This window comes from Egretta garzetta, unplaced genomic scaffold (genome assembly GCF_000687185.1).
Source record: "Egretta garzetta isolate BGI_Z169 unplaced genomic scaffold, ASM68718v1 scaffold139, whole genome shotgun sequence".
Lineage (NCBI taxonomy): Eukaryota > Metazoa > Chordata > Aves > Pelecaniformes > Ardeidae > Egretta > Egretta garzetta.
The window spans coordinates 2,097,779-2,113,890 of NW_009260832.1; the positions used below are offsets into that span (position 1 = coordinate 2,097,779).

General features: G+C 35.3%; 1 protein-coding gene across 1 annotated transcript in view; it reads right to left on the reverse strand.

Annotated features, from left to right (window-relative positions):
* Window positions 1-16,112, reverse strand: part of STXBP5 (syntaxin binding protein 5) — a 112,571-nt gene that overhangs the window by 32,204 nt on the left and 64,255 nt on the right. Inside the window, exons 11-18 of the mRNA XM_009646959.2 lie at window positions 11,352-11,506; window positions 10,209-10,281; window positions 7,953-8,100; window positions 7,470-7,537; window positions 6,340-6,380; window positions 4,085-4,305; window positions 2,379-2,557; window positions 467-592 (exon numbers count right to left, since the gene is read on the reverse strand). Coding sequence (XP_009645254.2) covers window positions 467-592; window positions 2,379-2,557; window positions 4,085-4,305; window positions 6,340-6,380; window positions 7,470-7,537; window positions 7,953-8,100; window positions 10,209-10,281; window positions 11,352-11,506 — 1,011 coding nt within the window. The remainder of the gene's footprint in view (window positions 1-466; window positions 593-2,378; window positions 2,558-4,084; window positions 4,306-6,339; window positions 6,381-7,469; window positions 7,538-7,952; window positions 8,101-10,208; window positions 10,282-11,351; window positions 11,507-16,112) is intronic.

A 16,112-nucleotide genomic window follows, 5' to 3' on the forward strand; every position in this document is an offset into this window, starting at 1 on the left:
AGGAACGATAGTGCTAATCAAATGTTGGTAAAGTTCTATATCTGTATTTGTTGCTGTTCAGAATTTTAAGACTCCCTAATTTTTATGAATCACCCTAAATTATGCATATTTATAAATTACTATTTAAGCATGTAGTATTGTTTAATTGTTGCCTTGTAAAAACACATGACACTAAGTAGAACAGATCACCATCATTGTACTTGCCAACCTATCTGACAGACACTTAAACAACATTCACTCTTGCCTGTACAGTGGCAGGTGAGGAAATGCAATGCTGATTTGTTTCTGATGTTAGCATCATCAGGTTCTGCCATGACCCAGAAGGAATTATCTTTAAAGCACAGGAGACTGATTGCCTCTCTTGTATTGCTGTGCAGCTCCCATGAACACACATGGAGTCTTAGTTTTTAATAGATGATTTTAAACCACTAACAGATAATGAAAAAAATGTGTAGAATATACTTACAGCCCATACGCCGAGTTGACTGCTAAGCTGGTTATCTGTTGAGGAGGTTCTCCACTCACCCACACTAGCTGGATAACTAGCTCAATTTGGTAGCCTGGAGACTGCTTGAGAGGAGAATTTTTAACTCTGCAAAGCAAAAAATCATGGTATCTTTTTATGTTTTTCCACAGTCTCAGTTTTTTCCTTGTGGGCTCAGAGTTCATTGAATTCTATACCACATTGGACTTCAGAAAGTTGGAAAATTGCAAAAAATCAACACAAGCACATGAAGGTAACCAGAAGATCTCCCCCACACTGGAACTGGTCATTCACTACTTTTTCAGGGCCCTTTTGGTTCATTTTCTAATTGAAAATTATTTGAGCAATGATCACAAATATTTCATTTCTCCCCTCTTCAAAGCAAGGCATAACAGCTGCATTGACCTGAATAGATAAAGGTGTTCAGTGTCTAAAAGGAAGGGGTTACCAATTCTTTTCAGAGTTCCCAAAAGAACTCTGATATAGATAATGGAAGGGGGTAAGGGGTGCCTGTGAGAAGCATGCTGAAAAGGGAAGCTGAAGCACAGTATATTGTGACAAATGCAAACAAAAAGCTGATGATATGGTAGGAAAAAAATGAAAGCAAGGTAAATTATAATGGTACACTAGGTGTACGGAATGAACCTGGGAATGGGGGAATTGAAGCTCCTGGAAAGATTGTTTTTGCATGCCGATGAACAAGCTTATGGATGTCCTGCAGAAAGAATTAGGTATTTCATCTTTCAAGGTGAAAAGAGTTACATAGAACATAAGATCCTCCAGTTCCTGAAATCCAATTATTTCACTCATTCATTCTTATTAATTCATACTTTGGTTCGCCAATATTTTAGAAAAAAAGCAGAATTTTCCAATTTTTCTACTTTGCCAGTTTTGTTTAGAATTTACTGTTTTTAGAAGGACACTTCTGCAACTCAGTACAGCCAGTGACATACTAGAACTCCCACACAGAGAAAATAACTCCATCAGAATTAGTTATTTTCTAGATGGATGCACTCAGATTAAAAGCCAAGTTGAGACTTTAAAACTTCAGAAAACAGAAAATACATACATGTCAACTTTATATCTGAAAATGAAGTTCAATGTACATTCTGTTAGGAAAAGGTGATGGACTAGAGGCCTCCTAATGCACTCCTGTGGAAGAGTAAAAAAGTTTCTCCTCTCTTAACCTTTATTTCTCAAATGAGTAAAAGTTCACACATTAAGCAAAAAACTCCCAATTTAAAAAATCTGAAAATTGGTCAAAGACGTACACTGTGAGGCATCATGCAAAATGAAGATCCATGAGAATGGGACATTTATTTAATTGTTTCCTGTTCCCAAAATACAAAGTAGTTCCTTTGGAGAGTTATGAAAAAAATATGTCTATGAGCCTAATAAGTGTTACCTCTCAGTTAGTTATTTATAAGCATTTTCATTGCTTTTGATTTGGTTCTAAAAATCTAAGGCTCTGGAAAACTAACAGGTGAAGTCTATTCAGACATACTTGGCCTAAAGTTAAGGAGCCACAAAACATTCAGTTGCCTATTTATTTCGGTGGACAGTAAGATTTCAAAGTAACTATATTGCTGCTATTGAAAATGTTTGCTCTAAAGCACGAGCATCTATAACTATATTAACATATACGCCAAAATTGCCTAAAGCAAGCAGCTTTAATAAGGAAGAATTTTCAGATTTAGTTTAGAGAAACTAAGATTGCAATATTAATTTCTTAAAATAGAACTCAACTTTCAGATATTTGGAAAACATTGCTCTAATAAATAAAACATTTTGCCAACAATGACATTTCTGAAATAATATCAAAGTATATATATACACTCATCACACATTCTTGGAAAGTTTCACACTCAACAAAAGTATAACAGAATATACTTACTTTAAACATGGGACATTATCACGAAGTCCGTCAGATGAACTGCTACTAGTAGATGGATGAGACTGGGGAACAATAGATTGAGGATTGGAAGCCGTGCCTGGAGTTGGTAAAGGTGGCACCTGCTCACCATCTGGAGATTCAACATCATTTATTTCATATAACAGACGTACTTCCAGCATCTGCAAATGAAAGTACAAAGATTACAAGTAAATTCTGTCTTTCAAAAAGCTATACACAAACTCAGCACAACTGAAGATACTGGTGATAAAAGCCACCTCCAGGACTTTTCAGTCTTTTAAAAGATAACAGTAGTTTAATAAATAGTGCAACCTAAACACACATGTGTGGTCTTCAGAAATATGGAGTCATACTAGCTACAAGATTGTTAAAACTTGAAAATCTAAACTATTTCCCAATATTTAGAAGTTTGCTGCTTAATATCGGAAAGAAAGTAAATAGTGGATACAAGACCCATTTCATTATCATTCTGTGCACATAATAAATTCTCAGTTATAATGACGACTTGTTTTATGTAGTTCAGGAATGCTAAAACGAAGAAGAGCTGAAGGCATGCAGACAGCTACGCTTTATACTGTTGTAGCACTGTATGCATGGGACTTAGTTCAATGTTTAATGTTGCACTGAACTAGACCATACATTTTAAAGAACTTTAAGTTCATTATGATTTCAGATTTCCATCTGCTGGGTCTATAACAACATTAGTATTAACTGTAGTGCAGTGTAAAGAAAGCTTTCTGCTGTTTTATTCTCATCATCTGCAAAGTAGAACTTGGCTCATGGACTGAAACAAAGAGCTGTACAGTATTTTTTTTTTTAAAGAATTCCTAGTGCTGAAGAATAGTTTACTAGGGACTGATTTGTAAAAGTCATTTAGAAAAACTATTCCCTCAAACGGGAATGTACTTGTACATAAGTAAACACCAGAAGGGGGGAAAAAAAAAAGTGCCTCATCTCCTTAAACTGAGACTTACCTGAAAGGGGCAGAAGGCAGGGTGAGATGTAGAGGGAAAAAAACCAACTACATTATGATCAGTGCTTTACTCGGAACATACAATATTTTATAATTAAATGGCTTCAAGTTAGCTTTCAGGTCATCCATCCAGATAAGTAAGGTTGCACGTGTGTGTCTGATTAAACAAAGGACTTCTCAAATTCTTGTAATAGCACTTGTCATTGTATCTTATACAGGATAAAACAGTGACACAGCAAAGTCATTAACAGACCTTAGGGCATGTCTGACACTTCTATTCTTCTGGCCCTGCACACTGCAAAAGTTTTGCCAAGATAGATGGTAATTATTAGGAATCAAGGAAAAAAAAAATGGAATCAGGTCCCTAAAAAAGTTTTGAAAATTTTTCAACTCCACATCTCATTCACTTCAGTTTTAATTTTATCTTTGATACAGCCAAGTTTTGATCCACTATTTAATTTCGTAGATAGAAGAACTACTATTGGCTGCAAAACCTGAAAAAGCCAATGAAAACCAAAATCTTGGTGTACGATTTTCACTTTTGTTGAATTTAATAATTTATTCTTTTTCCTCTACAAAAATACATCTCCTCATTTTGAGGCAACTGTTTTTGTCCATTTCACTAGTAAAATGAAAGTCAGTGAAGAACTAAATTGGTAAAACAGTCTTATTATAGCTGAATCCTACAAAGTTAGAAAATAGTTATATTAATTACCGGAATGACTTCTGTTGTCACTTCTTGCTTGCTGAACCTGTAAATAATGACATGTGCAGAAACTCCAGCTATGCAGAGCATTCTACTTTCTGGACACCACGAGATGATCTGAATAGCATATGGATCTTCGTCTACTATATCTGTGTTTGGCCTGTCATCTTTATTCCGTGATTTTTCAAATACTTTGGCTGTTTTTAGCTTATAGAGTACTTGCAGCGTTACTAGGAACAAACCAAAAGAGATAAAAATTAGTTTTGATCTAAACAGGTATTTCTCTCTTGTTAATTCTTCTAATTTAGAAATTTCTCTTCATAAAGCCACTATATTCCACAAAAGAGGGCAGAGTAGAAGCACTGAATATCTGTGTTGACTCTGCCCATGCAGTGCACCAGTTGCCCAATGCAGGATCAGTTAGTATTTGAAAAACCCCAAACACCACCACCACTTTTACTGAGAGATACATACTAAGCTTCCATTATAAACTAAGCCCTCACAGCTTCTCAAGGCTTAACTATACTTGGGGATCTCTTTATAACAGGAAGATTTAGTTACATATGACATACCCACAATTTAAGCCTACCTATGGCAGAGAAAGCAAAGCTCCTTTCCTTTCTCTTTACATTATTTCAAATCCATGGCCTCTCACCTGTGCCCTCAGACTTAACAGCCTCAGCTCCTCCAATTTTTGTTTTGTGCTGTCTGGTCAGTCAAAAGCACTGCCCTCTGATCAGTCCATATTTTTCTTGGTAGTGCATTTCCTATAACTGTTCTACTGAGGCCTTGCCACAGTTTCAAATTGTAAAGAATAACTCCATGTTGGTTTTACAGATATCCCCATTTATTTATCCCAATGATTTTATTTTTTGTGCAACACTGACACTGCAATCCATTAGACCTCCTTTTTTTTTCCCCCAGAACATAAGTTCTGAGTGTAAATCCTTTATATATTCAAATAAGCGGTCTTCGACACTATTCAATACATAGCAATATCATTCCCAGCAGCAATTCTAATTCTTCCTTACATTTTGTTTCAACTGTCTTGATGTTGCTTTCAAACTTCACATGCACATTCTCTAGTCAATGGCCCAAACCACTGCTACAAATAACGTGCCATGTTATTAGGAAAACTTAATTAATGTCATCCTTTGTCTTCTTTCATATTTCAGTGGTTTTATCTGAATCACATTTCCCTAGTTCATCTGTAAGACTGTGCTACTGGAGAGATGTAAGAGTTTTAAAATCAGGATACAGGATACTTGCAGTTTCTCCTTTAATACATTTATTTATCTGTTTTAGAAAGAAACTAAATGTATTTAACAGGATCTCTTTTTGACAGATCTATGCTGAATAGAATTTTTAAGCACACAAAAAAAATCAGGTTTATAACACTCCAAATACTCCTCCTCCCAGTTTTTAAACATATACATTGCATCTGTTCCCTCCCACACCCACACACTCCTTAGCATTTTGGAATCTCACCAGTCTTCCACAAGTTTTCAAAGACAACTGATAATGATTCCAAGATTGCTTCAGACAGCTTTTAAGTACCAAGAGTAAGGTTAGTCAGAACTAGATGAATTAAAACATCTAACTGTGTAGTCCATTCTAATTTGAGTTCTTACTGCATTTCTCACTGTTAGCTGTGTAGACCATCAGATGCAACTGACCCTTTAATGGAAGAGAAATGTAAAATTGTACCAGACTTTCCACCCCTGTTTAGTGTTCCACCAAAGAAAGTGTTTTTATTTTACTGTTCTCCTGCCTTTCTTCACAAATGCCTAGATCATTTTATTAGCTCAAACTACTAATGGTTCCAAGTCTCAATTTTAGATACTGTAATTTATGGGGAGCTGAAGTCTTATAAACACTTGCCTCTCTCCTGTCTAAAAAGACAGAAATAACTTACTGAAATTCAATTGTACTAAAAACAAATGCATTTGCCTGTCATGCCTCTCTATGCTCAATAACGTGCTTCTGGAAGGTGCTTCTAAAAAAAGTTTAGAACTCTTCTATTCTAGCTGGCCCTTGGACTACCAGTGAGTCTTCACTTAGGGGGTAAAAACAATGAAACAATTAACTGAGAAGTAATGTTAATTTTATTTAATTTTAAATCAAAATTTCTTATGGAGTTACTAACTCTACATGAGGCAGGAAATAATGAGAATGACTAGTCTGCAATTATATTCCATTAGAGAAATCAGTAAGTTTAGAAAACTCCTACTGCACAGGAAAAAATCTCTACTGAAAACACTTACTTGCTGAGGCATCCCAAAACTTGATTGACCCATCAGCATGCCTATGAAATATTAAAAAATTAATAAGATGGTAAAATGGTTAGTTGGAGTGTTAGACCTCTTTGCTACTGATTAGAAAATATATGGCTAACATTCTATTTTTATTAGAATTCTTAGTGACACTTTATTTTCACAATTTATTGGAAGCCAATATTTTACAAACATGTGCCCCAATTACTTTAGACAGAAGAGATTAAAAAACCAAAAACATTTGGAGACTAACTCCCTGAAATTCCACTGTACTAATACTAATTTATCATTTTAAATACTGATTTCAGTTACCTGCATTTTCCGTAAGTGGTTTGGTATACCTTATACCATGTGTTGTTTCTTAAAAGATGCCCTTTATTTGGAGTGACACTTGTAAAGGAGATGCCTAAATATACTGTATTTCAGTGTAAATGAGTCACCTAACTTGTTTATTTATCCTTGAAATTGAGAATCAGATGACTAGATTTTTTCAGGACTGTCTCTCAAAGCCTCTGCAACATGTAGTATGAAGCAACAGTCATCCTCATTAGGGCTAATGGGCTGTTTGACAAAAAAACCCACCAATAGTAGCGCTTTCACTTTCTGTGATGCACTGCATAGTTATAAAATAGATTTTATTTATGCTCCTTGGAGTAGTATTAGAAGGATCAGTCTCAAGAGAGATGAAAAAGAACATATTTTAGTATTTGGTTGTCCTTTTTAAAATAAAAAACTTGGCTTCCCTTTGAGAACTGAACTCAATAACTATTTAATAGACTTCCTATGCTTTAAAACACCACTCAAATATTTTCCAAAAGTTAAAGAATAAAAGTTTCATCCAGTATATATTGATAGCAAGCAGACATAATCACAATGCCAAATCATAATAATAGTCCCTGTAAAACACCTGCTATCATTTTGTTCCTACCTTCTCTTCCACATTTTGCTTTACTATCTTGTTAATGCCTCGAGAAGTTTATGCAAGTGACTTGCCTGGTGAACATAGTATCTTAAATCATTCAAATCCTTGTTAGAACATTGTTTTCTATAAGAGGAACAAAATACTCTCACTTCTACTTAATCAGCTAAGAAAGTTATTACTACATTATGGTGTCACTTACCCTGTAATGATTATCTCTGGATAGCTCTGAGTGATCAAACCCCAGTTGCCTCCACTGATAGGCCATTCCTGGAAGATTAACAAATACACTGAGGAAGAAAATATCATACAGTGCAAAGTTAAGTCATTGAAATTACTGCAGATTCTGCAGATTCCAGTATTTCACATAACTTCAAAAAGTAATTATACATGTCCACTGCAGAGGAAGGGAGGGGAGGGGGAGAATCGACAAGGGCTATAAACAACACCCTTGGCTCCAGGAAGTCCCTTGACTTCCAGTGATATGGCAACTGATTGGAGAACATCAGGAAAGCACGACTACAGGCTTGACACATGCTATGTCCTCTCTAGACAGCTGCTGTTAGCCACTGCTGAAGACAGGATAACAAGTCAGATGGAGCTTTAGCCTTAGTAGCACTACTCTTGTTTAGAGCCATTAGTTATCAGTATTTTCAAATACAAATGTATGTAATAGATATTGTACCTTCTTACTGTAACCTTGACGTTTCTGTCGAGCACCAACTGAATAGAGTGCAGGTATGAGGTCCACAGGACAATCAGCAAAATATTCACAACAGGTAACTGGAGATTCATGTATAGTCAAAGGATATGGATTCTCAAATATAGGGTACCTTTAATGGATTAAAGGGGAAGACTGTTAATCTAGGAAAAACTTTTTTTTTTTTAAGTGCAGAACACAAGTAAAACACTGAAGACTAATTTTGCATTTTTGTATAGAGGAAAATAAATGCATATAAAATTAGATTGTGAACAAATATACTATGCAAGTCTACGGCTCATCCAGTATGCTATCAAGATACTGTAGTAATCTAGATGGAGCTTGAAGTTTGTACTGTTTCTAGAATATTTCTAGAACACTGCTAGTCCCTGTAGTTTTGTATTTTCAAAAGCTTACTATTTTCATGGCCTGTGGAAGAACTGAAGTTACCAAGTCCAAATTGTAGTAATGTGGAGCTATGAATTTATTTCTATCTCTTCAGTCTATTCTTTCAGGGAGAAAGACAGGAAGACTCCACCTCTCACTTTGTATTATTATACTGTTCTTAGGCAGAAAGTTGTCCAACACTTTTCATAACTTACTTGCAACTCCAGGACCATTTTCTGAAAGTTTATAGATAGCAACACTCACCACTCCCCCCCACCACTTCCATCACAAAAGTGACAGAGCCTTACTGAGGAAAAAAGCCAATAACAATAGAGGTAAATATATCTGTGTTCAAAAAACATTTATATCCAGAGAAATGCATACTATGCATATGCTTTTTCTTTTTTTGCCCTTTTTAGTTTTTGAGAGGCGGAAAGGGACACAGCTTCTCAACCCATCTAAAGGAAAAATTAGCAACAACAGATGAAAACATTCTTCATTCCAATACCTTTATATAGACGTACCCAGAAAGCTAAAACAATCTCCTAAAAATTGAATGAAAAAGATGCTTAATTTTAACAAGATATAACAACATGGGGCAAAAAGAAACCTCCTGTCGCAAGAATGTTATTAATTGTGGGGTTTTTTTCAGGTGTGAAACAATTAATACTTTGCAAGTCAATCAAAACAAAGACCGTAAGTCTTCTACAAATGTAACTGCTTAAGATTTTTAACATGAACTGGAACAAGCCTTAACACAACTTCAAATTCCAGATGCTGTAAACCATTTCATTTAGGAAAAAAGCCTTGTACAAACCTTTTTATTTCAAGCTCATTAAAACTTGTTTTATTAATCTTTCAACGTACGAGTGTTGGAAGCTTAATGCCATTGGTATATCAGAAACAAATTTTGGATACAACATATGGCCATATAACATTCGGAAATCTAAATGAAATTGCTCAGTAGCTGCAAAGATATTAGGACTAAACTTGACCTTCTTCCAAATTCAATGGAGTCTTCATTATCTATGGTAACACTATTGACTTTGAGGATACTTATTTACAGGTTTTTGTTTTGCCCTAGAAGGATGTTCACAAGGATTTTTTTTCTTTGCTGACCATTGGTGACTTTTAAATCAGGAACACTACAAAGACCTTATCCAACAGGTTCCTCTGCTACCAATCCCTTAATGGTTAATTGTTGCTGCCTAACTAATTTCAACATCCTTGATAAAAAAAGTCTGCTGGATCCAGAGTTTTTAATCATGGACTGTTCCATGGACAAACTAACAAGAGACTAAAAATGCGTCAGACAAGTATTAGTTGTGAAAACTGTAATAGAATACTACTTTTAAGCAACCTCTTACCACAGCAGTAAACCAGGGCATCAGTATTGAGTTACTTTAAGCAATACAGATAGCAATTCATTTGGCAACAAAATCAGCAAACATTTATGTGATGACAACAACACTCAGTGTCACCCAAAATTAACCGACTTATCTCAACAGTTGTTCTCCCTGCTCCCTTCCCCAAAATTCTGAGCTCCCCTTATAGCACTAAGGAATCAACTTCAAAATAAACTGTGGTAATTAACAAGCAGCAGTGATCTATAAGCAATTTCTGTAGGTCAATCAAGCCTGGAAAAAGTTGCATAATATTCTACTCATATTCTACATATTAGCTTGAGAAAAGTTGATCTATAAAGAGTCTCAGTTCTGATGAAGAAACCATATATTCAATATTCAAAATTTTATATTCTGCACAGGGAGGTATTATGGTAGATTAAAAAGCTGTAAGAGCAGAATAGGCTCACCACTGCCGCCAACCATTAGAAAGACTACAAAAGATTCTTACCCATTTTGTGCAAGGTCAATCAGTACTAAGTCCTTTTCTAGGAGGACAACTACAGCATATGGTTCCTGAAAGTCTGAAAACAAGAAAGAAGAGTTACTTATTGGTGAATGTAGTTCTTTCGTGCACAGCCTCAAGAATATGATCAGTCTTTGCATGCTATCAGCTGAGAGCAGAAAAAGCCACTTAAATGACTGTAGAGTTTCTGAAGATATTTTATACACTCGCCCTCCTGAATACTCCAAGTTAAGTTCAGAAAAGCCACACTCTCCTTTTAATTCAATATTCTCAGCTCTTCCAATTTGCTAGAACCATTTAAACAGCTCAAATAACCAGAAAAGGAACATGCAGAAGAACTTGTATAAGCAGTACTTTTGAGAAAGAGACAATTACTGAACAATAACATCCTCCCACCCCTCAAACTGCTTTTCTTCATATTCAGTGGGGTTTAAATTCTAATTGCTTACAAAAGGGATTGAAAGACAGCTGACTTGACTGACACTAAAATAAGAAAATTGAAAGAGTTTCCAAAGTTTATCTTGCCCTCTTTCAGTCAGACCTCAAATTCTGAGCTAAGCATTTTTATATACTCTGATGGAAGTTGACAGCTGAAAACATTGGAGTCATCAGAAATTCTACTACTAATCTGGGACAACTATCTAAACTAAGATAAAAAAAATCCTCTTTTGCAGAAGAGAGATTACAGGTTAGTGATGAACTTCATGTGAGCATTGGAATGAATCAAGTCACTAAAGTACTACACAAATGCTAATCAAGATTTAGCACTGACTGGAAAGGTCTTATGTGCTGAAATAAATATTGATGAACCCATCTGCTGCAGTAACTACAGCTCAAAATTGTAGTGCTACTTTTTGTCTGCACATGCTTTTGGGATTAAAAAAAAGGAAAAGCCATGTAACCAGTAGTCAGCATTCTTCTAGAAGCAAAACCGGTTTTATAATAAACTAGACTATTATGATGCTTTGGGAAGCAAAACAGACTTCAGACAATAGGGATAACAGATGTTGCTGCTGCAGCCTGATCCCCAGAGATAAACCAGAAAGGCAATAATAAAGAATATTCTGATGGGATAAAACTCCAAAGAGAAGAGGTTGAAGTACTGAGAAAAATCTTTATAGAGCCTACCATTAGGATATGGTGTTTCACAGAGCGTTAGAAAATCAACAATAGAATAATCCATTTCTAGCACAGCGGTACTTTTCCCATGCATAACTGTTAAACAGGGTCTTCTTCCTACAGTGTCGTATGACAAGCCTCCTGAGAGAATGATGAAAGGCTCCCTGGAACAAAGCAGAGGCATTTAGGATCAAGCCAAGAGAGTACATAAAAATATATCGTGCAGTTTTTGAAACCTTATAATAAAGTTCAATACTGGAGGTATCATTAAGCAGAGAAACATTAAGAATAATGCAAACCAGCTCTCCATGCAGCATGTAGCTTAGGTACACGTTTCAAAACTTAAAACCCAAGAGTTAGAAGACTACAAATCAAGTCAGACATCTCTTCCAAATCTTTTGTTCTATATTGCTTACTTAACCAATCTGTGCAACTGTTTGACAAGATGAGATTTTTGTTTTGTTAAACTTTAGAATTGTGTCTTTTCTACTGAACCGCAGATTCAGGTTTGCCAACATCTCCATTTATCCATAATCTAAAATATTCCAGCAGGATCAGGAAAAAACTAGACCTGTTTACTTCCTGAACATAATTACTTTAAATCTTGAAGGATGAATTTTGCAAACAGTGTAAAATAATTTTGCAGGCTCGATAATATGACTGTCTTAGAGAAGCAACCAGCTGCTTGGTAAGCTTCAAAGACCTAACATCTTTTAAGAAGCAAAGACATAAATAAATGCTCATAGTTCTCCCACCACACATTTATTCTAGACTATTTATCCATTTCTCCCGCTACCACCATGCAGAAAATTCAAGGAAGTACTTCTATGGATGTCATAGACTACTCCTAATGCACAATTAAATGGCTGAGTATCGCAAAGCAAAAAATATGTCTTCTAGTCTTGAGAAAAAAAAAGATTAGAGGCTTCCCTTCAAAAAATTTTTAAGTCTTTACAGAAACATTTTTACATACATCCACATTTTCTCCAATATGAACATAATATACAGTTTAGTATTTTATTTATTAAAAACAAGATGACTGAAAAACAAGATGAAGTAAATATTCATTTTATTAGGTATTTTCTTTCCTGATTATCAAAAGTCATCATTCATTTTAATACTGTTTATGGGTAAAATAGGGCATAATACTTTATACAGAGCAGACCGACTGTCTGTAAGTATAAAACTCAAGACATTTCACACATTATTGACTATTGCCTCAAATTCCAGGTTATATTTCTGGAGAAAAAACAGGCACTTAAGAGTGTGAAATTCCTCTGGATTTACTTTAATGCTCGCTTTAGGTAGGAATCCTATCCTTTGTTTGTGTGTACCTTGGAAGAAACTAAGTACGTCTGTATCTGGAGAAAATTTGTGGGGAAAAAGCACCATCTTGGCATATTGTGAAAACAAGGCTTTTCCTGTAACACCATCTCTCTGACACTGCCTAAATGGCCTTCACTACTTAGCTTTTGAAACACAAATATGACAGATTAAGTATATCATTCTTTTTGAAAACTGTGCATGTTTATGCTCATGCTGCCCTTCATGAGTTTAAGGCTTGACTAAAATGTGCTCTGTGTTTATAACATTGAAAGCAAAGCAGAATGAGATAAACTTCAGTTTCTACAATTATTCCACAATCTCCCTGATCCTTCAGAAAGCCCTATGACTGAAGAGTTGATAGGATCAGAGAGTTCTGTTGGCTGAGGAACATACCTCAAAGGAATGGCCATAAGTTAGACCCTGGGTCCACCAAGTTCAATATCCTGCCTCCAACAGTAGCTGAAAGTGTATTTCTAGAAAGGGAATAAGTTTTCTCCAAGTTTTCATTTAATCTCAATTCTTCATAATGGAGCTTCACACAAGCTTTTATGGTCAGGTCAAACCAATTTCAGGAAGAGGACAAACTTTAGTTTAACCTGATATTTGTCAGGATGTCAGTGAAGAGAAAAACACTACTGTGATGTACTTGCAGTATCTCATTGTGCTGGAATGATTTATTGCAGTATTTTTTGTCTTCACAAAATCAGTTTTTTAAACAATAATGCTGCCAGGACAATATGCAGTAATTATTAGACTTGTGGGTTCACCAAGATCAACTGACAACAAAGTGACAAATTTCAGTTCCTAAGTTTCATACATCAGTGAAAACTGCATGCTGGTTTCTCCTGGTTTCATTTCTCAAGGTAATCAGGTTGCTTTGGGCAGGCTCACCAGAGTCTGCATCCTTACGAAGCAAAGAATGCAAGAGCTAAGAATAGGTTACATGGATCTGTCACAAAGATTTTTTTCACAGATGAGTCAAATATTAAAGTTGACTTAATCTGCCAGAAAGAATTATACAGGTTTGTCTATGAACTTTTCATATTTTCATGAAACCATAGATTTACCACAAACACAAGCTGTGCATTTTCTAATTAAATACATACTAAAAGGTTAGTACACATGAATGTTAAATAGAAATGCATAATTTAAAAGAAAAAAAAAATTGTACTTTACATAATAGATGAGATGGATCCAACTTTGATAGTTACATTTTACCTACCTGAAACAATGGAAAACATTTAACAAAAAGCAATGCTCAGCTCTTCAGGAATTGCTATATAGCATTTTTAGCACCTGCTAATACAGAGACTCTTTGAGCTCTGCTTCAGATGGTATGGGAGCAATCCCTTTAATTTACTCACCAGTTAAATCTATAAAATCATCAGGGAATGCTATAAAAAATTCACTACAAAGTGGGGCAATGTTTCATTGAAAAAAATTTCAGAAACACAGGACTAGGTCTTGTGGTGCATGAAAACATAATACAACTGAGAGCTGAGTGGCTCACAACCCTGGAGGCTGTTTCTACTCAATTTTACAAGTAAACTGTTAAATGTCAGTCAGTTTCTGGCAACCTGGATGTGAGGGAAAAAAACTATATATAGAGAAGTTAGGCCATTGGTACCAGTTGGCTTACTTTTCAAACCATGGATGAATTTGTCAAGAAATTAATCCCTAGTAATAAAGGTGGAAAAAGACTTCAAAGAGTTAGGATAGCTTAAGACTGAAAACCTTGAAGTAGTAGTGAAGATAAATTACAAATTCATTTTGGGAAGTATGCTTTTGAACAGAGAAGCTCACACAACAAAAATAGTACTATTCAGACTTATGCCAGCTTGCTCAAGGAATACACCAAGAACTTGCCTTTCAACCCCCTACCCCAGGTACAGGACAACTGTCAATAGTAACCTTTCTACATATATTCTCTCAGAAATAAAGCTACAGACGTACTATTGCTGTAGGGTAAACAACTTTGGCTTTGGAGACTTCACAGGCACTATCTGCTGTAGATTTAAAACCCCCAAAATCCCAACAACAGAAAAACCACAAACTTAAAAGATAAATAGGTAGTCTGTAAGAACCAGAAAAAGACTCACATCCTCTGATTTCCCTGACTCCAGCTTTACAATATGGAGAACATAATGGAGGAAAAAAGGTGAAAAGGAATTAATAAGAGCTACAGTACTAGAGAGAGTAGTGTCTGTAGCCCCTGCTACAGGTTGCAATCAGTTATGTTCCTTCCTTCTGTGTAATTCTGAACATCTTTTCTCAAAAAAAAAGTTTATTAGAATTAGAAGCAGTAAAGAAAACAAGATCATATCAATGAAGTGTTTTTATAGGAGGAGATACTTAAACAAACTTGGATTCTAGACCACTCTAGATAAGGGAGGAACAAGAAAGAAGGGGTGACAGAAAAATGCTAGAGTTCCATATAGAGCATGGAAAAAGTAAACATGGAACGGTTACTCACTGTTCTTCACAATAAAAAAGTTAGGTGAAATACCTTAAATATACATTAAATAATACCTCCTAAATACATTGCAACCTTTTTGGTTTTGTGGTCTTCTGTGGGTTTTTTTGGTTTGTTTTTGAAGAACAGTTAGAGCAGACTGCTATAGAAGCAAGTTTGATTTGTTTCTTATATTCTTTCAGTAGCTAGAAAAACTTTCGTCCTGTCCAGGAGTGATTCTCCTCTGTGCTACAGAAATTCAACCATGAACAACAAGTGACACTGCTTTAGCTGAATGTCAAAACTGTATCATGTTCATACCTAATGAATTTCAACTGGTAAAGAGAAAAACTATCAACTTTTAAGCATTGAAAAGTAGTTCTGCCTTGTCTTAAAATCTGTGTAATAAGTTACACATGAAACGGAAAATTCAAGTGTGAACTGAAGCATATGTAGCAGTAAATGAATGGAGATTTTCATCACACTGCTTCACCACCACAGTGCAAACTGGGGGGTTTTTTTTGTTGTTTTTTGTTTTCATTAAAGTTCTGGGAGAGTACCACAACAGTTACAGATTCAGAAGTACGCTAAAGATGGAAAAAATATTAGAGAGAAAGTATTAAAATTAAATGCATCAAAACATTCAGTTTGGATGAACACTGGAAAGTGATGTGTTACAGGAAAAAAGCCCACACTAAGAAAAAGTAGTCTCCCCAAAGAGCTATGTATTCTTAGAAATTATACTAGAATAAGCTCCTCTTTAAACTGTGTGAAGAGTCAACTAGTTTCCACATTGTAATGTTATAATTGCATAGAACAAGCTTCAAACTAATCTTTTCCTTCAGAACGATTATTCCTAACAGAAGGCTTTTGATTACAGAAATTGTAACTTGCTGAAGCTGAGACTACTTATCTGTATCTTTCTTTAGATCAACTTTTGACATACCATTTGAGAAATAGTCTACATCTGTCTGCAAGTAAAATACGTCTTT